Source organism: Odontesthes bonariensis, chromosome 5, assembly GCF_027942865.1.
Source record: "Odontesthes bonariensis isolate fOdoBon6 chromosome 5, fOdoBon6.hap1, whole genome shotgun sequence".
NCBI lineage: Eukaryota > Metazoa > Chordata > Actinopteri > Atheriniformes > Atherinopsidae > Odontesthes > Odontesthes bonariensis.
This window is the reverse complement of record NC_134510.1, coordinates 41,856,278-41,883,777: the sequence shown is the minus strand read 5'-3', so window position 1 is coordinate 41,883,777 and position 27,500 is coordinate 41,856,278. Positions and strand designations below refer to the sequence as shown.

At 37.0% G+C, this 27,500-nt stretch overlaps 2 protein-coding genes across 2 annotated transcripts in view; one reads left to right on the top strand and one right to left on the bottom strand.

Moving 5' to 3' along the window:
• Positions 1 to 774, bottom strand: part of LOC142380625 (immunoglobulin superfamily DCC subclass member 3) — a 26,972-nt gene extending 26,198 nt beyond the window's left edge. The window contains exons 1-2 of the mRNA XM_075466541.1: positions 622 to 774; positions 418 to 549 (exon numbers count right to left, since the gene is read on the bottom strand). Of these exons, the coding sequence (XP_075322656.1) occupies positions 418 to 549; positions 622 to 774 (285 nt within the window). The remainder of the gene's footprint in view (positions 1 to 417; positions 550 to 621) is intronic.
• A 3,050-nt stretch (positions 775 to 3,824) lies between these two features.
• Positions 3,825 to 26,970, top strand: polr3glb (RNA polymerase III subunit GL b). The gene is made up of 8 exons (XM_075466428.1): positions 3,825 to 4,011; positions 5,736 to 5,908; positions 19,869 to 19,998; positions 20,094 to 20,162; positions 20,353 to 20,409; positions 21,331 to 21,428; positions 22,156 to 22,275; positions 26,364 to 26,970. The coding sequence occupies exons 2-8, from the start codon at positions 5,795 to 5,797 to the stop codon at positions 26,448 to 26,450; spliced, it is 675 nt and encodes a 224-aa protein (XP_075322543.1). The 5' UTR covers positions 3,825 to 4,011; positions 5,736 to 5,794; the 3' UTR covers positions 26,451 to 26,970.
• The last annotated feature ends 530 nt before the right edge of the window (positions 26,971 to 27,500 follow it).

Sequence of the window (27,500 nt, the reverse complement as noted above, 5' to 3'; positions counted from 1 at the left end):
GTCCCTCACCTGGTCCCTCTCCTGGTTCCTCACCTGGTTCCTCTCCTGGTTCCTCTCCTGGTCCCTCTCCTGGTCCCTCACCTGGTCCCTCTCCTGGTCCCTCTCTTGGTCCGTCTCCTGGTCCCTCTCCTGGTCCCTCTCCTGGTCCCTCACCTGGTCCCTCTCCTGGTTCCTCACCTGGTTCCTCTCCTGGTTCCTCTCCTGGTCCCTCTCCTGGTCCCTCACCTGGTCCCTCTCCTGGTCCCTCTCTTGGTCCGTCTCCTGGTCCCTCTCCTGGTCCCTCTCCTGGTCCCTCACCTGGTCCCTCACCTGGTCCCTCACCTGGTCCCTCTCCTGGTCCCTCACCTGGTCCCTCTCCTGGTTCCTCTCCTGGTCCCTCACCTGGTTCCTCTACTGGTTCCTCTCCTGGTCCCTCACCTGGTCCGTCTCCTGGTCCCTCTCCTGGTCCCTCACCTGGTCCATCTCCTGGTTCCTCTCCTGGTCCCTCTCCTGGTCCCTCTCCTGGTCCCTCACCTGGTCCGTCTCCTGGTTCCTCTCCTGGTCCCTCTCCTGGTCCCTCACCTGGTCCCTCTCCTGGTCCCTCTCCTGGTCCCTCTCCTGGTCCACCTCCTGGTCCCTCACCTGGTCCGTCTCCCGGTCCCTCTCCCGGTCCCTCTCCTGGTTCCTCTCCTGGTCCCTCTCCTGGTCCCTCACCTGGTCCCTCTCCTGGTTCATTTCCTGGTTCCTCTCCTGGTCCCTCTCCTGGTCCCTCACCTGGTCCCTCTCCTGGTTCATTTCCTGGTCCCTCTCCTGGTCCCTCTCCTGGTTCCTTTCCTGGTCCCTCTCCTGGTCCCTCTCCTGGTCCCTCTCCTGGTCCCTCTCCTGGTCCCTCTCCTGGTCCCTCACCTGGTCCGTCTCCCGGTCCCTCTCCTGGTCCCTCACCTGGTCCCTCACCTGGTCCCTCTCCTGGTTCCTTTCCTGGTCCCTCACCTGGTCCCTCTCCTGGTCCCTCTCCTGGTCCCTCACCTGGTCCCTCTCCTGGTCCCTCTCCTGGTCCCTCTCCTGGTCCCTCACCTGGTTCCTTACCTGGTCCCTCTCCTGGTCCCTCACCTGGTCCCTCACCTGGTCCCTCTCCTGGTTCCTTTCCTGGTCCCTCTCCTGGTCCCTCTCCTGGTCCCTCTCCTGGTCCTTCTCCTGGTCCCTCACCTGGTCCCTCACCTGGTCCCTCTCCTGGTTCCTTACCTGGTCCCTCTCCTGGTCCCTCTCCTGGTCCCTCTCCTGGTCCCTCACCTGGTCCCTCTCCTGGTCCCTCTCCTGGTTCTTCTCCTGGTCCCTCTCCTGGTCCCTCTCCTGGTCCCTCTCCTGGTCCCTCTCCTGGTCCCTCTCCCGGTCCCTCACCTGGTCCCTCTCCTGGTCCCTCTCCTGGTCCCTCTCCTGGTCCCTCACCTGCTCCCTCTCCTGGTCCCTCTCCTGGTCCCTTACCTGGTCCCTCTCCTGGTCCCTCACCTGGTCCCTCACCTGGTCCCTCTCCTGGTTCCTTTCCTGGTCCCTCTCCTGGTCCCTCTCCTGGTCCTTCTCCTGGTCCCTCACCTGGTCCCTCTCCTGGTCCCTCACCTGGTCCCTCACCTGGTCCCTCTCCTGGTTCCTTACCTGGTCCCTCTCCTGGTCCCTCTCCTGGTCCCTCACCTGGTCCCTCTCCTGGTCCCTCTCCTGGTCCCTCTCCTGGTTCCTTTCCTGGTCCCTCTCCTGGTCCCTCTCCTGGTCCCTCTCCTGGTCCCTCACCTGGTCCCTCTCCTGGTCCCTCTCCTGGTCCCTCACCTGGTCCCTCTCCTGGTTCCTCTCCTGATCCCTCACCTGGTCCCTCTCCTGGTCCCTCTCCTGGTCCCTCACCTGGTCCCTCTCCTGGTCCCTCTCCTGGTCCCTCACCTGGTCCCTCACCTGGTCCCTCTCCTGGTCCCTCTCCTGGTCCCTCTCCTGGTCCCTCTCCTGGTCCCTCACCTGGTCCCTCTCCTGGTCCCTCTCCTGGTCCCTCACCTGGTCCCTCTCCTGGTCCCTCTCCTGGTCCCTCACCTGGTCCCTCTCCTGGTCCCTCTCCTGGTCCCTCACCTGGTCCCTCTCCTGGTCCCTCTCCTGGTCCCTCACCTGGTCCCTCTCCTGGTTCCTCACCTGGTCCCTCACCTGGTTCCTCTCCTGGTCAGTTTCAGTCCTTCAGACGCAGACTCTGAACTCTAAACTTCAGATTTGACATGGTGGACCATGCAGTCCTCCTGTCACATCTCAGTAATTATGTTGGACTCCACAGCCCTGCATTGAAGTTGTTTGCGTCTTACTTGTCCAGTAGAACCTTCTCCGTCATGGTTGGTGAACTTTCCTCTTCCAGTGCTCCTCTCTCCTGTGGAGTCCCTCAGGGATCTATTCTTGGCCCTATCCTCTTCTCATTGTACATGCTACCACTTGGGTCAGTTATAGCCCGGCACAACCTTTCTGTCCACCGTTATGCAGACGATTTACACATTTATCTTCCATTGAAGCCAAACAGTAACAGTGCACAATGTTCTGTGTTTAATTGTATCGCTGATATTAAGCAGTGGTCGGCCCAAAGTGTTCTCCATTTAAATGATGACAGAACTGAATGTGTTCGGGGACACTGTGACGGCTGGCTTTGGCACCTCGTCTTCAAAGCTCAGTTCAACCGTCAGAAGTCTGGGAGTGACCTTTGACCTTTGATCTGAGGTCGGACAAACACATGAACAATGTCGTCAGGACTAGTTTTCTCCAGGTGCGTCTCCTGGCCAAAGTTTAAATGTTTTTAAGTCGTAATGACCTTGAGAAAGCCATCCACGTCTCCCAGTCTTCTCTCAGTCGCCTTCAGCTGGTGCAGAATGCTGCTGCCCGTCTTTTAACCAACACCAACAGACGTGTGCACATCACTCCTGGTCTTAACTCCCTCCATCGGCTTCCTGTCCTTTAGAGAACTGATTTTAAACTTATAATGTTTATTTTTAAAGCTCTTAACGATCTCGGCCCGTCGTATTTATCTGAGCTTTAACAGTCCTGGTAGAGCTCTGAGGCCAACAGATCAGTTTCTGCTGGAAGTGCCCAGGTCAGAATACAAACCCTGGGGTGAGCGAGCCTTTTCCCAAAGCTGCCCCCAGGCTCTGGAATAAGCCCCCCGTCCAGCTGCGTCTTATTTCTGACCTGGGCCTCTTCACATCTGGGCTAAAAAACTGCTTATTTAGGATGGCTTTAATACCCAGTAGTATGATGACACTTTTATCTTATTTTTCTCATTTGATTTTGTTGTATTTTATTGCTTTCACTGTTCTTTTACTGTTTTTAGATAGATAGATAGATAGATAGATAGATAGATAGATAGATAGATAGATAGATAGATAGATAGATAGATAGATAGATAGATAGATAAGTACTTTATTCATCCCCATTTGGAAAATTGTTGTGTTGCAGCAGCATACAGTAAAAGATATGTAAACAATTAAAGTGAAAACAAGCAAATAAAATAGAATTAAATAAAATAAAAAAAATTAAAATAAAATAAAAATAGTGAATAAACATTAGGTATATACAAATCTACAGTATGAAGAGTTTTTTTTTTGTTATTGTTTTTTAGGAGAGACTTCAAGCCTATTGAGCTTGAAGTTCTCTTCCAGCCAGAGGGGAGGTGTTGTAGATTTGTTTTTACTTCTTCTTCTCTGTATTTATTACCTGCTGTAGCACTTTGGTGCACAGTAAGGATTGTCTGTAAAGGGCTGTAGAAATAAAGCACATTTACATTGAAAGGAGGAACCAGCTGCAGTGACCGCTCTGACCTGCAGGGGGCGCCGGCGGGCCGCCGTCACTCGCTGCCGAAGAAGAAGAAGAAGAAGAAGCCGTGATGGCGGGCTGCTGGATGTAAACAGAGACTGATCCGCTAGAAACACGAACGCTTATCGGGTTGAAGGTCTGAGGAAAAGATGAGACGCAGCAGAGGGAAACACTCGCAGCAGGACAGTTAGTCCCGGAAACACGCTGAAGGTCAGAGAAAGAGAAGCTAACAGGCTAACAGCAGCTAACAGGCTAACAACAGCTAACATCCGCTAACAGGCGAACACCTGCTAAAAGGCTAACAACAGCTAACAGGCTAACACCAGCTAACAGGCTGACAGCAGCTAACAGGCTAACATCCGCTAACAGGCGAACACCCGCTAACAGGCTAACAACAGCTAACCGGCTAACAACAGCTAACAGGCTAACAACAGCTAACAGGCTAACAACAGCTAACAGTCAAATCAAATTTATTTATTTAGCAAATTTCATGTACAAACAATTCAAAGTACTTCACATAAAATAAAAGCATTGCAGCAGGGAGTGTAAGAAGCATTAAAAATACATAAAAGATTATAAAGAGAAAGAAATAAAATCATTAAAATTAATTTAAAAACCAGCAACAGTCCATATAAGTTCAAAGATAGCGTGCAGATTTCATGCATAGACACATGAGAACAGAAATGTTTTTAACCTGGATTTAAAAATGTCTCCATTTGGTGAAAGTTTAATCTCCACTGGCAGTTTGTTCCACTTGTTGGCAGCATAACAGCTAAATGCTGCTTCTCCATGTTTAGTCTGGACTCTGGACTGGACCAGCTGACCTGAGTCCTTGGATCTAAGAGCTCTGCTGGCTTTATATTCTCTGAACAGATCACAGATTGTAAACCATCAGCAGGCTTTTAAAATCTATTCTGTGACTGACTGGAAGCCAGAGTAAAGATTTTAAAGCTGCTGTGATGTGTTCAGATCTCTTAGTCCGGGTTAAACTCCAGCAGCAGCGTTCTGGATGAGCTGCAGATGTTTAATGCTCTTTGTGGGAAGTCCAGTTAAAAGTTACAGTGATGGAGTCTGCTGGAGATGAATGCATGGAGGAGTTTCTCCTGGAAACCTTTAATTCTCTTGATGTTTCTGTGGTGGTAGAAAGCTGCCTTGGTGACAGCTTTGATGTGGCTGCTGGAAGTCAGATCTGAGTCTATCAACTGTCCTGCTACGTCATCATTCAGTCTCTCAGATATTTAACATTATCTCAGCATTCCTGAGGATAAATGAATAAGTTTGGTGTGTATTTCATAGGCCTCTGATTAGAAGTGTGCTGTTGTTTATAATTAAAGAAAATATTTTAAAGTTTTTTTTTTAAGCAATATATATAAATATTGGGCATCGTGTTGCTTATTGTAGAATATTGTGGCTGCGGATCATTTCTCTTTAACTCGTACAGTAAAGTGTAACTAATGCAGGAACTTCTTCAAAGTGACAGCTTTGTGATTGGGTGAGAGCTTTAAAGGGACGCTCCACATTACAATGTTTAATATCTTTTTAAATCTGTTTTATTTATTGTTGTTTTCTCTGTGGGACAGTTTTTTTATCACTTTGACTTCCTGAGTGGCTCAACTTCAGATGTTTCCTTTGAGCCTGTTTGCTCATGAAGTGGAACAGATCTACAGATCTTAGCTCCATCTGAAGGGTTCGGATCTCTTTGTTGGAGTTTGACAAACTGGGGCCCCAAACAGCATCTCGCTTAGGGCCCCCACAAAGCTGGAAACGGCCCTGTTCGAGTGGTACCGGAGAGACGAGAAACCACCTGTCACCATAACACAGAAACACAGAGAGCCAATCATTCTATCAGAACACTGACGATCAATAATCCTGCTGCCTGCCCACAGATCAATCAGAACCTGAACCGATCTGTTCTGTCCTGTTTATCCTGCCAGGATCCAGAAACACCTCCAACCACCCGACCCGACCCGGCCCGGTCTGAGGAGCAGCAGGGATGGCAGGTCGTGGGCGCGGCCGCAGGATGGCGGGTTTCTGTGGGGACGCCATCGGCATCAGCAGAGGAGACCCTCTGCCTCCGTCCATGCAGCAGCCGACACCTGTGTTTCCTGTAAGCTCCGCCTCTTTAATCCCTGAACCTCTCGTAAGCTCCGCCTCTTTAATCCCTGAACCTCTCGTAAGCTCCGCCTCTTTAATCCCTGAACCTCTCGTAAGCTCCGCCTCTTTAATCCCTGAACCTCTCGTAAGCTCCGCCTATTTAATCCCTGAACCTCTCCTCCTGTGTTCTCCTCTGAGTGTGGCAGGGCAGACGAGTACATGCAGGTGTAGCAACATCTGGAATAAACAAACTGACATCTGGAATAAACAAACTGACATCTGGAATAAACAAACTGACATCTGGAATAAACAAACTGACAGCTGGAATAATAAACAAACTGACATCTGAAATAATAAACAAACTGACAGCTGGAATAATAAACAAACTGACAGCTGGAATAATAAACAAACTGACATCTGAAATAATAAACAAACTGACATCTGGAATAAACAAACTGACAGCTGGAATAAACAAACTGACAGCTGGAATAATAAACAAACTGACATCTGAAATAATAAACAAACTGACATCTGGAATAAACAAACTGACATCTGGAATAAACAAACTGACAGCTGGAATAAACAAACTGACAGCTGAAATAATAAACAAACTGACAGCTGGAATAATAAACAAACTGACATCTGAAATAATAGACAAACTGACAGCTGGAATAATAAACAAACTGACATCTGAAATAATAAACAAACTGACAGCTGAAATAATAAACAAACTGACAGCTGAAATAATAAACAAACTGACAGCTGGAATAATAAACAAACTGACAGCTGAAATAATAAACAAACTGACAGCTGAAATAATAAACAAACTGACAGCTGGAATAAACAAACTGACAGCTGAAATAATAAACAAACTGACAGCTGGAATAAACAAACTGACAGCTGAAATAATAAACAAACTGACAGCTGAAATAATAAACAAACTGACAGCTGAAATAATAAACAAACTGACATCTGAAATAATAAACAAACTGACAGCTGGAATAATAAACAAACTGACAGCTGGAATAATAAACAAACTGACATCTGAAATAATAAACAAACTGACAGCTGAAATAATAAACAAACTGACAGCTGAAATAATAAACAAACTGACATCTGAAATAATAGACAAACTGACAGCTGGAATAATAAACAAACTGACAGCTGAAATAATAAACAAACTGACAGCTGGAATAAACAAACTGACAGCTGAAATAATAAACAAACTGACAGCTGGAATAAACAAACTGACAGCTGAAATAATAAACAAACTGACAGCTGAAATAATAAACAAACTGACATTTGAAATAATAAACAAACTGACATCTGAATTAATAAACAAACTGACAGCTGAAATAATAAACAAACTGACAGCTGGAATAATAAACAAACTGACAGCTGGAATAATAAACAAACTGACATCTGAAATAATAAACAAACTGACATCTGGAATAAACAAACTGACAGCTGGAATAAACAAACTGACAGCTGGAATAATAAACAAACTGACATCTGAAATAATAAACAAACTGACATCTGGAATAAACAAACTGACATCTGGAATAAACAAACTGACAGCTGGAATAAACAAACTGACAGCTGAAATAATAAACAAACTGACAGCTGGAATAATAAACAAACTGACATCTGAAATAATAGACAAACTGACAGCTGGAATAATAAACAAACTGACATCTGAAATAATAAACAAACTGACAGCTGAAATAATAAACAAACTGACAGCTGAAATAATAAACAAACTGACAGCTGGAATAATAAACAAACTGACAGCTGAAATAATAAACAAACTGACAGCTGAAATAATAAACAAACTGACAGCTGGAATAAACAAACTGACAGCTGAAATAATAAACAAACTGACAGCTGGAATAAACAAACTGACAGCTGAAATAATAAACAAACTGACAGCTGGAATAAACAAACTGACAGCTGAAATAATAAACAAACTGACAGCTGAAATAATAAACAAACTGACAGCTGGAATAATAAACAAACTGACAGCTGAAATAATAAACAAACTGACAGCTGAAATAATAAACAAACTGACAGCTGAAATAATAAACAAACTGACAGCTGGAATAAACAAACTGACAGCTGAAATAATAAACAAACTGACAGCTGAAATAATAAACAAACTGACATCTGGAATAATAAACAAACTGACAGCTGAAATAATAAACAAACTGACATCTGAAATAATAGACAAACTGACAGCTGAAATAATAAACAAACTGACAGCTGAAATAATAAACAAACTGACAGCTGAAATAATAAACAAACTGACAGCTGGAATAATAACAAACTGACAGCTGAAATAATAAACAAACTGACAGCTGAAATAATAAACAAACTGACAGCTGAAATAATAAACAAACTGACATCTGAAATAATAAACAAACTGACATCTGAAATAATAAACAAACTGACAGCTGGAATAAACAAACTGACATCTGGAATAATAAACAAACTGACAGCTGGAATAAACAAACTGACATCTGAAATAATAAACAAACTGACATCTGAAATAATAGACAAACTGACAGCTGGAATAATAACAAACTTACAGCTGGAATAATAAACAAACTGACATCTGGAATAATAAACAAACTGACAGCTGAAATAATAGACAAACTGACATCTGAAATAATAAACAAACTGACATCTGAAATAATAAACAAACTGACATCTGAAATAATAAACAAACTGACATCTGAAATAATAAACAAACTGACAGCTGGAATAAACAAACTGACATCTGGAATAATAAACAAACTGACAGCTGGAATAAACAAACTGACATCTGGAATAATAAACAAACTGACATCTGGAATAATAAACAAACTGACATCTGGAATAATAAACAAACTGACAGCTGAAATAATAAACAAACTGACATCTGGAATAAACAAACTGACAGCTGAAATAATAAACAAACTGACATCTGAAATAATAAACAAACTGACATCTGGAATAATAAACAAACTTACAGCTGGAATAATAAACAAACTGACAACTGAAATAATAAACAAACTGACATCTGAAATAATAAACAAACTGACAGCTGAAATAATAAACAAACTGACATCTGGAATAATAAACAAACTGACAGCTGAAATAATAAACAAACTGACATCTGGAATAATAAACAAACTGACATCTGGAATAATAAACAAACTGACAGCTGAAATAATAAACAAACTGACATCTGGAATAATAAACAAACTTACAGCTGAAATAATAAACAAACTTACAACTGAAATAATAAACAAACTGACATCTGAAATAATAAACAAACTGACAGCTGAAATAATAAACAAACTGACAGCTGGAATAATAAACAAACTGACAGCTGAAATAATAAACAAACTGACATCTGAAATAATAAACAAACTGACAGCTGAAATAATAAACAAACTGACATCTGGAATAATAAACAAACTGACAGCTGAAATAATAAACAAACTGACATCTGAAATAATAAACAAACTGACAGCTGAAATAATAAACAAACTGACATCTGGAATAATAAACAAACTGACAGCTGAAATAATAAACAAACTGACATCTGAAATAATAAACAAACTGACAGCTGAAATAATAAACAAACTGACAGCTGGAATAATAAACAAACTGACAGCTGAAATAATAAACAAACTGACAGCTGAAATAATAAACAAACTGACAGCTGGAATAATAAACAAACTGACATCTGGAATAATAAACAAACTGACAGCTGAAATAATAAACAAACTGACAGCTGAAATAATAAACAAACTGACAGCTGGAATAATAAACAAACTGACATCTGGAATAATAAACAAACTGACATCTGAAATAATAAACAAACTGACATCTGAAATAATAAACAAACTGACAGCTGGAATAATAAACAAACTGACATCTGGAATAATAAACAAACTGACAGCTGAAATAATAAACAAACTGACAGCTGGAATAATAAACAAACTGACAGCTGGAATAATAAACAAACTGACAGCTGGAATAAACAAACTGACAGCTGGAATAATAAACAAACTTACAGCTGGAATAATAAACAAACTGACAGCTGGAATAAACAAACTGACAGCTGGAATAATAAACAAACTTACAGCTGGAATAATAAACAAACTGACAGCTGGAATAATAAACAAACTGACAGCTGGAATAATAAACAAACTGACAGCTGGAATAATAAACAAACTGACAGCTGGAATAAACAAACTGACAGCTGGAATAATAAACAAACTTACAGCTGGAATAATAAACAAACTGACATCTGAAATAATAAACAAACTGACAGCTGGAATAATAAACAAACTTACAGCTGGAATAATAAACAAACTGACATCTGAAATAATAAACAAACTGACATCTGAAATAATAAACAAACTGACAGCTGAAATAATAAACAAAGTGACATCTGGAATAATAAACAAACTGACAGCTGAAATAATAAACAAACTGACAGCTGGAATAATAAACAAACTGACAGCTGAAATAATAAACAAACTGACAGCTGGAATAAACAAACTGACAGCTGAAATAATAAACAAACTGACAGCTGGAATAAACAAACTGACAGCTGGAATAATAAACAAACTGACAGCTGAAATAATAAACAAACTGACATCTGAAATAATAAACAAACTGACAGCTGGAATAATAAACAAACTGACATCTGAAATAATAAACAAACTGACAGCTGGAATAATAAACAAACTGACAGCTGAAATAATAAACAAACTGACAGCTGAAATAATAAACAAACTGACAGCTGGAATAATAAACAAACTGACAGCTGGAATAATAAACAAACTGACATCTGAAATAATAAACAAACTGACAGCTGGAATAAACAAACTGACAGCTGGAATAAACAAACTGACAGCTGGAATAATAAACAAACTGACAGCTGAAATAATAAACAAACTGACATCTGGAATAATAAACAAACTGACAGCTGAAATAATAAACAAACTGACAGCTGAAATAATAAACAAACTGACATCTGAAATAATAGACAAACTGACAGCTGAAATAATAAACAAACTGACAGCTGAAATAATAAACAAACTGACAGCTGGAATAATAAACAAACTGACAGCTGAAATAATAAACAAACTGACATCTGAAATAATAAACAAACTGACATCTGAAATAATAAACAAACTGACATCTGGAATAATAAACAAACTGACATCTGAAATAATAAACAAACTGACAGCTGAAATAATAAACAAACTGACAGCTGAAATAATAAACAAACTGACATCTGAAATAATAAACAAACTGACATCTGGAATAATAAACAAACTGACAGCTGAAATAATAAACAAACTGACATCTGAAATAATAAACAAACTGACAGCTGAAATAATAAACAAACTGACATCTGAAATAATAAACAAACTGACATCTGAAATAATAAACAAACTGACAGCTGAAATAATAAACAAACTGACATCTGGAATAATAAACAAACTTACAGCTGGAATAATAAACAAACTGACAGCTGAAATAATAAACAAACTGACATCTGAAATAATAAACAAACTGACAGCTGGAATAATAAACAAACTGACAGCTGGAATAAACAAACTGACAGCTGGAATAAACAAACTGACAGCTGAAATAATAAACAAACTGACAGCTGGAATAAACAAACTGACAGCTGAAATAATAAACAAACTGACATCTGAAATAGTAAACAAACTGACATCTGAAATAATAAACAAACTGACAGCTGGAATAAACAAACTGACAGCTGAAATAATAAACAAACTGACATCTGAAATAATAAACAAACTGACAGCTGGAATAAACAAACTGACAGCTGAAATAATAAACAAACTGACATCTGGAATAAACAAACTGACAGCTGAAATAATAAACAAACTGACAGCTGGAATAATAACAAACTGACAGCTGAAATAATAAACAAACTGACAGCTGAAATAATAAACAAACTGACATCTGAAATAATAAACAAACTGACATCTGAAATAATAAACAAACTGACATCTGGAATAATAAACAAACTGACAGCTGAAATAATAAACAAACTGACATCTGGAATAAACAAACTGACAGCTGGAATAAACAAACTGACATCTGAAATAATAAACAAACTGACATCTGGAATAATAAACAAACTGACATCTGGAATAATAAAACTTACAGCTGGAATAATAAACAAACTGACATCTGAAATAATAAACAAACTGACAGCTGAAATAATAAACAAACTGACATCTGAAATAATAAACAAACTGACATCTGGAATAATAAACAAACTGACAGCTGAAATAATAAACAAACTGACATCTGAAATAATAAACAAACTGACATCTGGAATAATAAACAAACTGACATCTGGAATAATAAAACTTACAGCTGGAATAATAAACAAACTGACATCTGAAATAATAAACAAACTGACATCTGGAATAATAAACAAACTGACAGCTGAAATAATAAACAAACTGACAGCTGAAATAATAAACAAACTGACAGCTGGAATAATAACAAACTGACATCTGAAATAATAAACAAACTGACAGCTGGAATAAACAAACTGACAGCTGAAATAATAAACAAACTGACATCTGAAATAATAAACAAACTGACATCTGAAATAATAAACAAACTGACAGCTGAAATAATAAACAAACTGACAGCTGAAATAATAAACAAACTGACATCTGGAATAATAAACAAACTGACAGCTGAAATAATAAACAAACTGACATCTGGAATAAACAAACTGACAGCTGAAATAATAAACAAACTGACATCTGAAATAATAAACAAACTGACATCTGAAATAATAAACAAACTGACAGCTGAAATAATAAACAAACTGACATCTGAAATAATAAACAAACTGACAGCTGGAATAAACAAACTGACATCTGGAATAATAAACAAACTGACAGCTGGAATAAACAAACTGACATCTGAAATAATAAACAAACTGACATCTGAAATAATAAACAAACTGACATCTGGAATAATAAACAAACTGACAGCTGGAATAATAAACAAACTGACAGCTGAAATAATAAACAAACTGACATCTGAAATAATAAACAAACTGACATCTGGAATAATAAACAAACTGACAGCTGAAATAATAAACAAACTGACATCTGGAATAAACAAACTGACAGCTGAAATAATAAACAAACTGACATCTGAAATAATAAACAAACTGACATCTGGAATAATAAACAAACTGACAGCTGGAATAATAAACAAACTGACAGCTGAAATAATAAACAAACTGACATCTGGAATAAACAAACTGACATCTGAAATAATAAACAAACTGACATCTGAAATAATAAACAAACTGACAGCTGGAATAAACAAACTGACAGCTGGAATAATAAACAAACTGACATCTGAAATAATAAACAAACTGACATCTGGAATAATAAACAAACTGACAGCTGGAATAATAAACAAACTGACAGCTGAAATAATAAACAAACTGACATCTGAAATAATAAACAAACTGACATCTGGAATAATAAACAAACTGACAGCTGAAATAATAAACAAACTGACATCTGGAATAAACAAACTGACAGCTGAAATAATAAACAAACTGACAGCTGAAATAAACAAACTCACAGCTGAAATAATAAACAAACTGACATCTGGAATAATAAACAAACTGACAGCTGAAATAATAAACAAACTGACATCTGGAATAAACAAACTGACATCTGAAATAATAAACAAACTGACATCTGAAATAATAAACAAACTGACAGCTGGAATAAACAAACTGACATCTGGAATAATAAACAAACTGACAGCTGGAATAAACAAACTGACATCTGAAATAATAAACAAACTGACAGCTGAAATAATAAACAAACTGACATCTGGAATAATAAACAAACTTACAGCTGGAATAATAAACAAACTGACAGCTGAAATAATAAACAAACTGACATCTGAAATAATAAACAAACTGACATCTGAAATAATAAACAAACTGACATCTGAAATAATAAACAAACTGACAGCTGAAATAATAAACAAACTGACATCTGGAATAATAAACAAACTGACAGCTGAAATAATAAACAAACTGACATCTGAAATAATAAACAAACTGACATCTGAAATAATAAACAAACTGACAGCTGGAATAATAAACAAACTGACATCTGGAATAATAAACAAACTGACAGCTGAAATAATAAACAAACTGACATCTGGAATAATAAACAAACTGACATCTGGAATAATAAACAAACTGACAGCTGGAATAATAAACAAACTGACATCTGAAATAATAAACAAACTGACAGCTGAAATAATAAACAAACTGACAACTGAAATAAACAAACTGACATCTGGAATAATAAACAAACTTACAGCTGGAATAATAAACAAACTGACAGCTGGAATAAACAAACTGACAGCTGGAATAATAAACAAACTTACAGCTGGAATAATAAACAAACTGACAACTGAAATAATAAACAAACTGACATCTGAAATAATAAACAAACTGACAGCTGAAATAATAAACAAAGTGACATCTGGAATAATAAACAAACTGACAGCTGAAATAATAAACAAACTTACAGCTGGAATAATAAACAAACTGACATCTGAAATAATAAACAAACTTACAGCTGGAATAATAAACAAACTGACAGCTGAAATAATAAACAAAGTGACATCTGGAATAATAAACAAACTGACAGCTGAAATAATAAACAAACTGACATCTGGAAAATAAACAAACTGACATCTGAAATAATAAACAAACTGACAGCTGAAATAAACAAACTGACAGCTGGAATAAACAAACTGACAGCTGAAATAATAAACAAACTGACATCTGAAATAATAAACAAACTGACATCTGAAATAATAAACAAACTGACAGCTGGAATAATAAACAAACTGACATCTGGAATAATAAACAAACTGACAGCTGAAATAATAAACAAACTGACATCTGGAATAATAAACAAACTGACATCTGGAATAATAAACAAACTGACAGCTGGAATAATAAACAAACTGACATCTGAAATAATAAACAAACTGACAGCTGAAATAATAAACAAACTGACAACTGAAATAAACAAACTGACATCTGGAATAATAAACAAACTTACAGCTGGAATAATAAACAAACTGACAGCTGGAATAAACAAACTGACAGCTGGAATAATAAACAAACTTACAGCTGGAATAATAAACAAACTGACAACTGAAATAATAAACAAACTGACATCTGAAATAATAAACAAACTGACAGCTGAAATAATAAACAAAGTGACATCTGGAATAATAAACAAACTGACAGCTGAAATAATAAACAAACTTACAGCTGGAATAATAAACAAACTGACATCTGAAATAATAAACAAACTTACAGCTGGAATAATAAACAAACTGACAGCTGAAATAATAAACAAAGTGACATCTGGAATAATAAACAAACTGACAGCTGAAATAATAAACAAACTGACATCTGGAAAATAAACAAACTGACATCTGAAATAATAAACAAACTGACAGCTGAAATAAACAAACTGACAGCTGGAATAAACAAACTGACAGCTGAAATAATAAACAAACTGACATCTGAAATAATAAACAAACTGACATCTGGAATAATAAACAAACTGACAGCTGGAATAATAAACAAACTGACATCTGAAATAATAAACAAACTGACATCTGAAATAATAAACAAACTTACAGCTGGAATAAACAAACTGACATCTGGAATAATAAACAAACTTACAGCTGGAATAATAAACAAACTGACAGCTGGAATAAACAAACTGACATCTGAAATAATAAACAAACTGACAGCTGGAATAATAAACAAACTGACATCTGGAATAATAAACAAACTGACATCTGAAATAATAAACAAACTGACATCTGGAATAATAAACAAACTGACATCTGGAATAAACAAACTGACATCTGGAATAATAAACAAACTTACAGCTGGAATAATAAACAAACTGACAGCTGGAATAATAAACAAACTGACATCTGGAATAATAAACAAACTTACAGCTGGAATAATAAACAAACTGACAGCTGGAATAATAAACAAACTGACATCTGAAATAATAAACAAACTGACATCTGGAATAATAAACAAACTGACATCTGGAATAATAAACAAACTTACAGCTGGAATAATAAACAAACTGACAGCTGGAATAATAAACAAACTGACAGCTGAAATAATAAACAAACTGACAGCTGAAATAATAAACAAACTGACATCTGGAATAATAAACAAACTGACAGCTGAAATAATAAACAAACTGACATCTGGAATAAACAAACTGACAGCTGAAATAATAAACAAACTGACAGCTGAAATAAACAAACTCACAGCTGAAATAATAAACAAACTGACATCTGGAATAATAAACAAACTGACAGCTGAAATAATAAACAAACTGACATCTGGAATAAACAAACTGACATCTGAAATAATAAACAAACTGACATCTGAAATAATAAACAAACTGACAGCTGGAATAAACAAACTGACATCTGGAATAATAAACAAACTGACAGCTGGAATAAACAAACTGACATCTGAAATAATAAACAAACTGACAGCTGAAATAATAAACAAACTGACATCTGGAATAATAAACAAACTTACAGCTGGAATAATAAACAAACTGACAGCTGAAATAATAAACAAACTGACATCTGAAATAATAAACAAACTGACATCTGAAATAATAAACAAACTGACATCTGAAATAATAAACAAACTGACAGCTGAAATAATAAACAAACTGACATCTGGAATAATAAACAAACTGACAGCTGAAATAATAAACAAACTGACATCTGAAATAATAAACAAACTGACATCTGAAATAATAAACAAACTGACAGCTGGAATAATAAACAAACTGACATCTGGAATAATAAACAAACTGACAGCTGAAATAATAAACAAACTGACATCTGGAATAATAAACAAACTGACATCTGGAATAATAAACAAACTGACAGCTGGAATAATAAACAAACTGACATCTGAAATAATAAACAAACTGACAGCTGAAATAATAAACAAACTGACAACTGAAATAAACAAACTGACATCTGGAATAATAAACAAACTTACAGCTGGAATAATAAACAAAGTGACATCTGGAATAATAAACAAACTGACAGCTGAAATAATAAACAAACTTACAGCTGGAATAATAAACAAACTGACATCTGAAATAATAAACAAACTTACAGCTGGAATAATAAACAAACTGACAGCTGGAATAAACAAACTGACAGCTGGAATAATAAACAAACTTACAGCTGGAATAATAAACAAACTGACAACTGAAATAATAAACAAACTGACATCTGAAATAATAAACAAACTGACAGCTGAAATAATAAACAAAGTGACATCTGGAATAATAAACAAACTGACAGCTGAAATAATAAACAAACTGACATCTGGAAAATAAACAAACTGACATCTGAAATAATAAACAAACTGACAGCTGAAATAAACAAACTGACAGCTGGAATAAACAAACTGACAGCTGAAATAATAAACAAACTGACATCTGAAATAATAAACAAACTGACATCTGGAATAATAAACAAACTGACAGCTGGAATAATAAACAAACTGACATCTGAAATAATAAACAAACTGACATCTGAAATAATAAACAAACTTACAGCTGGAATAAACAAACTGACATCTGGAATAATAAACAAACTTACAGCTGGAATAATAAACAAACTGACAGCTGGAATAAACAAACTGACATCTGAAATAATAAACAAACTGACAGCTGGAATAATAAACAAACTGACATCTGGAATAATAAACAAACTGACATCTGAAATAATAAACAAACTGACATCTGGAATAATAAACAAACTGACATCTGGAATAAACAAACTGACATCTGGAATAATAAACAAACTTACAGCTGGAATAATAAACAAACTGACAGCTGGAATAATAAACAAACTGACAGCTGGAATAATAAACAAACTGACAGCTGGAATAATAAACAAACTTACAGCTGGAATAATAAACAAACTGACAGCTGGAATAATAAACAAACTGACATCTGGAATAATAAACAAACTGACATCTGGAATAATAAACAAACTTACAGCTGGAATAATAAACAAACTTACAGCTGGAATAATAAACAAACTTACAGCTGAAATAATAAACAAACTGACAGCTGGAATAATAAACAAACTGACAGCTGGAATAATAAACAAACTGACATCTGAAATAATAAACAAACTGACAGCTGGAATAATAAACAAACTGACAGCTGAAATAAACAAACTCACATCTGGAATAATAAACAAACTGACAGCTGAAATAAACAAACTGACATCTGAAATAAACAAACTGACAGCTGGAATAATAAACAAACTGACAGCTGGAATAATAAACAAACTGACAGCTGGAATAATAAACAAACTGACATCTGAAATAATAAACAAACTGACATCTGAAATAAACAAACTGACAGCTGGAATAATAAACAAACTGACAGCTGAAATAAACAAACTCACATCTGGAATAATAAACAAACTGACAGCTGAAATAAACAAACTGACATCTGAAATAAACAAACTGACAGCTGGAATAATAAACAAACTGACAGCTGGAATAATAAACAAACTGACATCTGAAATAATAAACAAACTGACATCTGGAATAATAAACAAACTGACATCTGGAATAATAAACAAACTGACAGCTGGAATAATAAACAAACTGACAGCTGAAATAAACAAACTGACAGCTGGAATAATAACAAACTGACATCTGGAATAAACAAACTGACAGCTGAAATAATAAACAAACTGACATCTGGAATAATAAACAAACTGACAGCTGAAATAATAAACAAACTGACAGCTGAAATAAACAAACTGACAGCTGGAATAATAAACAAACTGACAGCTGGAATAATAACAAACTGACATCTGGAATAAACAAACTGACAGCTGGAATAATAAACAAACTGACAGCTGAAATAAACAAACTGACAGCTGAAATAATAAACAAACTGACAGCTGAAATAAACAAACTGACAGCTGAAATAATAAACAAACTGACATCTGAAATAATAAACAAACTGACATCTGGAATAATAAACAAACTGACAGCTGGAATAATAAACAAACTGACAGCTGAAATAATAAACAAACTGACATCTGGAATAATAAACAAACTGACAGCTGAAATAATAAACAAACTGACATCTGAAATAATAAACAAACTGACATCTGGAATAATAAACAAACTGACATCTGGAATAATAAACAAACTGACAGCTGGAATAATAAACAAACTGACAGCTGAAATAATAAACAAACTGACATCTGAAATAAACAAACTGACAGCTGGAATAATAAACAAACTGACAGCTGAAATAAACAAACTCACATCTGGAATAATAAACAAACTGACATCTGGAATAATAAACAAACTGACAGCTGAAATAATAAACAAACTGACAGCTGAAATAATAAACAAACTGACATCTGGAATAATAAACAAACTGACAGCTGAAATAATAAACAAACTGACAGCTGAAATAATAAACAAACTGACAGCTGAAATAATAAACAAACTGACATCTGAAATAATAAACAAACTGACAACTGAAATAATAAACAAACTGACATCTGAAATAATAAACAAACTGACATCTGGAATAATAAACAAACTGACAGCTGAAATAATAAACAAACTGACATCTGAAATAATAAACAAACTGACATCTGAAATAATAAACAAACTGACAGCTGGAATAATAAACAAACTGACAGCTGGAATAATAAACAAACTGACAGCTGAAATAAACAAACTGACAGCAGAAATGAGCTAAATGCAGTGCATTCTGGGCCTTGTAGTTGACTCTCCTTGCGTTGTCCAGGTGATGGAGCATAAGCCCCTCCCCCTGACAGGTGGGGAGGAGGCGGAGTACCTGTTGGCCCTGAAGCAGGACTTCAGAGGAGCGATGAGGAGTCTGCCGTGCTTCATCCAGCCGGCTGCAGCGCACAGAGGTCACACACAGAACAACAAACTGATCAATAATCAATAACCAAAGAGCAGCTGAGGCATCATCAGACATGTTTTTAAAAGTCTGTGTCCTGTCCAGATGTGGAGCGGTACTCAGATAAATATCACGCCAGCGAGCAGACAGACGGACTGATGGGCTGGACTCCAGGTGAGACTCTGGTAACGCTTGTAGCCATGGTAACCACACATGATGAGGACACTTGTATCCATGGTAACCACACATGAGGACACATGTAGCCATGGTAACCACACATGATGAGGACACTTGTATCCATGGTAACCACACATGATGAGGACTGGTGTTACCTGCTGCTGTAATAAATCTGTTGTTGTTTCAGACCCGAGGAGGTTCCCCAAAGAGCTGCGAGTTCATGTCAGGAAACCACCCAGAGATGGTCAGTACTCTGATTACTCTGAGTACTCTGAGTACTCTGAACACTCTCACCAGTCTCTTGATTACTTTTATCCCTACTGCGGCTTCTCTCACCAGTACTCTGATTACTTTGATTACTCTAAGTACTCTGACTTCTCTCATCAGTACTCTGATTACTTTTATACGTACTGCGGCTTCTCTCACCAGTACTCTGATTACTTTGATTACTCTAAGTACTCTGACTTCTCTCATCAGTACTCTGATTACTTTTATACGTACTGCGGCTTCTCTCACCAGTACTCTGATTACTTTTATCCATAGTCAGGATACTCTCACCAGTACTCTGATTACTTTGATTACTCTAAGTACTCTGACTTCTCTCATCAGTACTCTGATTACTTTTATACGTACTGTGGCTTCTCTCACCAGTACTCTGATTACTTTTATCCATAGTCAGGATACTCTCACCAGTAATCTGATTACTTTTATCTGTATTGTGGCTTCTCTCGCCAGTAATCTGATTACTCTAAGTACTCTGGATACTCTCACCAGTACTCTGATTACTTTTATCCGTACTGTGGCTTCTCTCACCAGTAATCTGATTACTTTTATCCGTACTGTGGCTTCTCTCACCAGTAATCTGATTACTTTTATCCGTACTGTGGCTTCTCTCACCAGTAATCTGATTACTTTTATCCGTATTGTGGCTTCTCTCACCAGTAATCTGATTACTCTAAGTACTCTGGATACTCTCACCAGTACTCTGATTACTTTTATCCGTACTGTGGCTTCTCTCACCAGTACTCTGATTATTTTTATCCGTACTCTGGATACTCTCACCAGTAATCTGATTACTCTAAGTACTCTGGATACTCTCACCAGTAATCTGATTACTCTAAGTACTCTGGATACTCTCACCAGTACTCTGAATGTGCGTCCTCAGATGCGTTGGTGTCGCTGGATCGCTCAGACGGAGGTCAGCCCGGTCAGAAGAAGAAGAAGAAGGTCAAAGGGAAGGAGGAGGTGCTGCTCAGGCTGGAGGTGAGGCGAGCTGGAGTTTGACTGATTTAGGTCTGAGACGATGACCCGCGGTCAGCGGCGCGGTCGTCTCAGACGATGACCCGCGGTCAGCGGCGCGGTCGTCCCAGGCGATGACCCGCGGGCGGTCAGCGGCGCGGTCGTCCCAGGCGATGACCCGCGGTCAGCGGCGCGGTCGTCTCAGGCGATGACCCGCGGTCAGCGGCGCGGTCGTCGCAGACGATGACCCGCGGTCAGCGGCGCGGTCGTCTCAGACGATGACCCGCGGTCAGCGGCGCGGTCGTCCCAGGCGATGACCCGCGGTCAGCGGCGCGGTCGTCCCAGGCGATGACCCGCGGGCGGTCAGCGGCGCGGTCGTCCCAGGCGATGACCCGCGGTCAGCGGCGCGGTCGTCCCAGGCGATGACCCGCGGGCGGTCAGCGGCGTGGTCGTCCCAGGCGATGACCCGCGGGCGGTCAGCGGCGCGGTCGTCCCAGGCGATGACCCGCGGGCGGTCAGCGGCGCGGTCGTCCCAGGCGATGACCCGCGGTCAGCGGCGTGGTCGTCCCAGGCGATGACCCGCGGGCGGTCAGCGGCGTGGTCGTCGCAGGCGATGATGTCACAGAGCGTCACTGACGCAGGCGATGATGTCACAGAGCGTCACTGACGCAGGCGATGATGTCAGAGCGTCACTGACGCAGGCGATGATGTCACAGAGCGTCACTGACGCAGGTGAAATGTGTCCCGGCAGACGCTGGAGAAGAAGGAGGAGCAGCAGAGCTCGGAGGAGGAGGAGGGAGAGGAGAAGAAGAAGCAGGAGGAGGAGGAGGCCGAGGGAGAGGAGGAGTACGACGAGGAAGAGTTCGAAGAGGTGAGCGTCAAACTGCAGCCCGGTGTCATGTGACCAGCTGGCGTCAGCTGATAGCGTGACATCACTGGCTTCCTGTGGCGTCCTGAGGTTCTGACCGTCCCTCTGAGGCGATTGGCTCTCTGGTTGAGGAGGCGGAGCCTCACGTGCTCAGGTGAGCTGATGCTGACCCACTGCTCTGCGCCCAGCTCACCTGAGGGGCGGACTGGCAGAAACACTCTTACAGGTTATTGATCTGTGATTATTGATCAGATGATGACAGAACTGATCACTGAGCAGTTCACATGGATCTGAGGCTTCCACTGAAAATTGAAACTTTATTGATCATCAAACTGCTGCTGATTGTTTCTGAGATAAAATCATATCTAATCAGATTATTGATCAGATTATTGATCATTATTAATGGTCAGATTATTGATCAGATTATTGATCATTATTATTGATCAGATTATTGATCATTATTATTGATCAGATTATTGGTCCGATTATTAATCAGATTATTAATCAGATTATTGGTCAGATTATTGATCAGATTATTGATCATTATTATTAGTCAGATTATTGATCAGATTATTGATCATTATTAATGGTCAGATTATTGGTCAGATTATTGATCATTATTATTGATCAGATTATTGATCAGATTATTGATCATTATTAATGGTCAGATTATTGGTCAGATTATTGATCATTATTATTGATCAGATTATTGATCAGATTATTGATCATTATTAATGGTCAGATTATTGGTCAGATTATTGATCATTATTATTGATCAGATTATTGGTCAGATTATTGATCATTATTATTAATCAGATTATTGGTCAGATTATTGATCATTATTATTGATCAGATTATTGGTCAGATTATTGATCATTATTATTAGTCAGATTATTGGTCAGATTATTGATCATTATTAATGGTCAGATTATTGGTCAGATTATTGATCATTATTATTGATCAGATTATTGGTCAGATTATTGATCATTATTATTGATCAGATTATTGATCAGATTATTGATCATTATTATTGATCAGATTATTGATCATTATTAATGGTCAGATTATTGGTCAGATTATTGATCAGATTATTGATCATTATTAATGGTCAGATTATTGATCAGATTATTGATCATTATTAATGGTCAGATTATTGATCAGATTATTGATCATTATTAATGGTCAGATTATTGGTCAGATTATTGATCAGATTATTGATCATTATTATTAGTCAGATTATTGATCAGATTATTGATCATTATTAATGGTCAGATTATTGGTCAGATTATTGATCATTATTATTGATCATTATTATTGATCAGATTATTGATCAGATTATTGATCATTATTATTGATCAGATTATTGATCAGATTATTGATCATTATTAATGGTCAGATTATTGGTCAGATTATTGATCATTATTATTGATCAGATTATTGATCAGATTATTGATCATTATTATTGGTCAGTTTATTGACCAGATTATTGATTATTATTATTGATCAGATTATTGATCAGATTATTGATCATTATTATTGATCAGATTATTGATCATTATTAATGGTCAGATTATTGGTCAGATTATTGATCAGATTATTGATCATTATTATTGGTCAGATTATTGATCAGATTATTGATCATTATTAATGGTCAGATTATTGATCAGATTATTGATCAGATTATTGGTCAGATTATTGATCAGATTATTGATCATTATTAATGGTCAGATTATTGGTCAGATTATTGATCATTATTATTGATCAGATTATTGATCAGATTATTGATCATTATTATTGATCAGATTATTGATCATTATTAATGGTCAGATTATTGGTCAGATTATTGATCAGATTATTGATCATTATTATTGGTCAGATTATTGATCAGATTATTGATCATTATTAATGGTCAGATTATTGATCAGATTATTGATCAGATTATTGGTCAGATTATTGATCAGATTATTGATCAGATTGGTCAGATTATTGATCAGATTATTGATCATTATTAATGGTCAGATTATTGGTCAGATTATTGATCATTATTATTGATCAGATTATTGATCAGATTATTGATCATTATTATTGATCAGATTATTGATCATTATTAATGGTCAGATTATTGGTCAGATTATTGATCAGATTATTGATCATTATTATTGGTCAGATTATTGATCAGATTATTGATCATTATTATTGGTCAGATTATTGATCATTAATGGTCAGATTATTGGTCAGATCATTGATCATTATTATTGGTCAGATTATTGATCAGATTATTGATCATTATTATTGATCATTATTAATGGTCAGATTATTGGTCAGATTGTTGGTCAGATTATTGATCAGATTATTGGTCAGATTATTGATCAGATTATTGATCATTATTATTGGTCAGATTATTGATCATTATTATTGGTCAGATTATTGATCAGATTATTGATCATTATTATTGGTCAGATTATTGATCAGATTATTGATCATTATTATTGATCATTATTAATGGTCAGATTATTGGTCAGATTATTGATCAGATTGTTGGTCAGATTATTGGTCAGATTATTGATCATTATTATTGGTCAGATTATTGATCAGATTATTGATCATTATTATTGGTCAGATTATTGATCATTATTATTGATCATTATTATTGGTCAGATTATTGATCAGATTATTGATCAGATTATTGATCATTATTATTGGTCAGATTATTGACCAGATTATTGATCATTATTATTGATCATTATTAATGGTCAGATTATTGGTCAGATTATTGATTAGATTGTTGGTCAGATTATTGATCAGATCATTGATCATTATTATTGATCATTATTAATGGTCAGATTATTGGTCAGATTATTGATCAGATTGTTGGTCAGATTATTGATCAGATTATTGATCATTATTATTGGTCAGATTATTGATCAGATTATTGATCATTATTATTGGTCAGATTATTGATCAGATTATTGATCATTATTATTGATCATTATTATTGGTCAGATTATTGATCAGATTATTGATCATTATTATTGACCAGATTATTGATCAGATTATTGATCATTATTAATGGTCAGATTATTGATCATTATTATTGGTCAGATTATTGATCAGATTATTGATCATTATTATTGATCATTATTATGGTCAGATTATTGATCAGATTATTGATCATTATTATTGATCATGATTATGGTCAGATTATTGATCAGATTATTGATCAGATTATTGATCATTATTATTGATCAGATTATTGATCATTATTAATGGTCAGATTATTGATCAGATTATTGATCATTATTATTGATCATTATTATTGGTCAGATTATTGATCAGATTATTGATCATTATTATTGATCATTATTATTGGTCAGATTATTGATCATTATTATTGATCAGATTATTGGTCAGATTATTGATCAGATTATTGGTCAGATTATTGATCAGATTATTGATCATTATTATTGGTCAGATTATTGATCAGATTATTGGTCAGATTATTGATCAGATTATTGATCAGATTATTGATCATTATTATTGGTCAGATTATTGATCCTTATTATTGGTCAGATTATTGATCAGATTATTGGTCAGATTATTGATCCTTATTATTGGTCAGAATATTAATCAGATTATTAATCAGATTATTGATCAGATTATTGGTCAGATTATTAATCAGATTATTGATCAGGTTATTAATCAGATTACTGGTGAGATTATTGATCATTATTATTGATCAGATTATTGGTCAGATTATTGATCAGATTATTGATCATTATTATTGATCAGATTATTGGTCAGATTATTGGTCAGATTATTAATCAGATTATTGATCAGGTTATTAATCAGATTACTGGTCAGATTATTGATCATTATTATTGGTCAGATTGTTGATCAGATTATTGATCAGATTATTGGTCAGATTATTGATCAGATTATTAATCAGATTATTGATCAGATTATTGGTCAGATTATTGGTCAGATTATTAATCAGATTATTGGTCAGATTATTGATCAGATTATTGGTCAGATTATTGGTCAGATTATTGGTCAGATTATTGATTATTATTATTATATTATTGATTGATCAGGAGACGGATTACATCATGTCGTACTTCGACAACGGCGAGGACTTCGGAGGAGACAGCGACGACAACATGGACGAGGCTATTTACTGAGACCCAACGGTATTTAGTCAGAACCGAGCCGTCCAGCTGCTGCACGGGAGGAGGTTCTGGATCAGACAGAACCGAGGAAGAGGAGGAGAAGGTTCTGGATCAGACAGAACCGAGGAAGAGGAGGAGAAGGTTCTGGATCAGACAGAACCGAGGGAGAGGAGGAGGAGGTTCTGGATCAGACAGAACCGAGGACGATGATGAGGAGGTTCTGCAGTTTGCCTTTTTTTAAACTTTTGTACAAACTTTGATCAGTTTTATTGTTTCTGTCGTTGAAGAATAAACAGCTTCAGATAAACACTCACGGCTGATACTGTGCTGCCTGACGTAATGAAGTCTAACCAGAACCAGAACCTCAGCAGACGACCGGTCCCCACAAGGTCAGAGATCCTTCCAGAAAAGGTCCTAACGAAGAAACTTTCCAGCAGCAGTTCCAGCTGGAAGCTTCTGGATGCTTCTGTGGAGGTTCTGTTCTGGGTTCTGTTCGGGTTCGGGCCCGGTGCTGTTGGTTATTACATGTACAATTTAAACCATCGGATTAGGCATTAAAACACACGTGGCATTAGTCTTTCTGATCACTGGTTGACATCGTTAGAGTGTCCGTTATCCATGTCCTCTAGGTGGCACTGTGGCTCCACGGGAGGATTTCTGTAATAATGATGTGAAACGTCTTAAAATTACGTGTAAACTAGTCCAGTCCAAATTTCCACCCTTTTAAACAAGAAAAGCAGCAGTTTGTAGGAGTTTCCTCTGTTCCTCTGTTGAGAACAAAGCAGGGAGTGACTGGGTCTGGAACTCCTTATCTGAAGGTGGCGATGCATAATTCATTATGCATAGATAGCACAGTTGGTATTTTCTTGGGGAGGCTCTCCCCCGTCTTGTCGAACAAAGGTCACACATCTGGAGTTTTATATTTTGGGTAATCCTTAGGAAAACACTGCATAGGCTCTTCTTAGGTCGTAAAAATATCTCTTAGTTCCATTAAGAAAGAAAAACATGGTCAGATGCTCCTTCCCCCCCTTTTTGAGCACGCTACAATCCCCCACTTTCATT

What these genes read in the sequence shown, in the direction of transcription:
- polr3glb (XM_075466428.1), top strand. Translation starts at nt 5,795, where the DNA reads ATGGCAGGTCGTGGGCGCGGCCGCAGGATGGCGGGTTTCTGTGGGGAC. An exon ending in ACTGATGGGCTGGACTCCAG is followed by an intron (nt 20,163 to 20,352) that starts GTGAGACTCTGG and finishes TTGTTGTTTCAG; the next exon opens with ACCCGAGGAGGTTCCCCAAA. An exon ending in CAGGAAACCACCCAGAGATG is followed by an intron (nt 20,410 to 21,330) that starts GTCAGTACTCTG and finishes GTGCGTCCTCAG; the next exon opens with ATGCGTTGGTGTCGCTGGAT.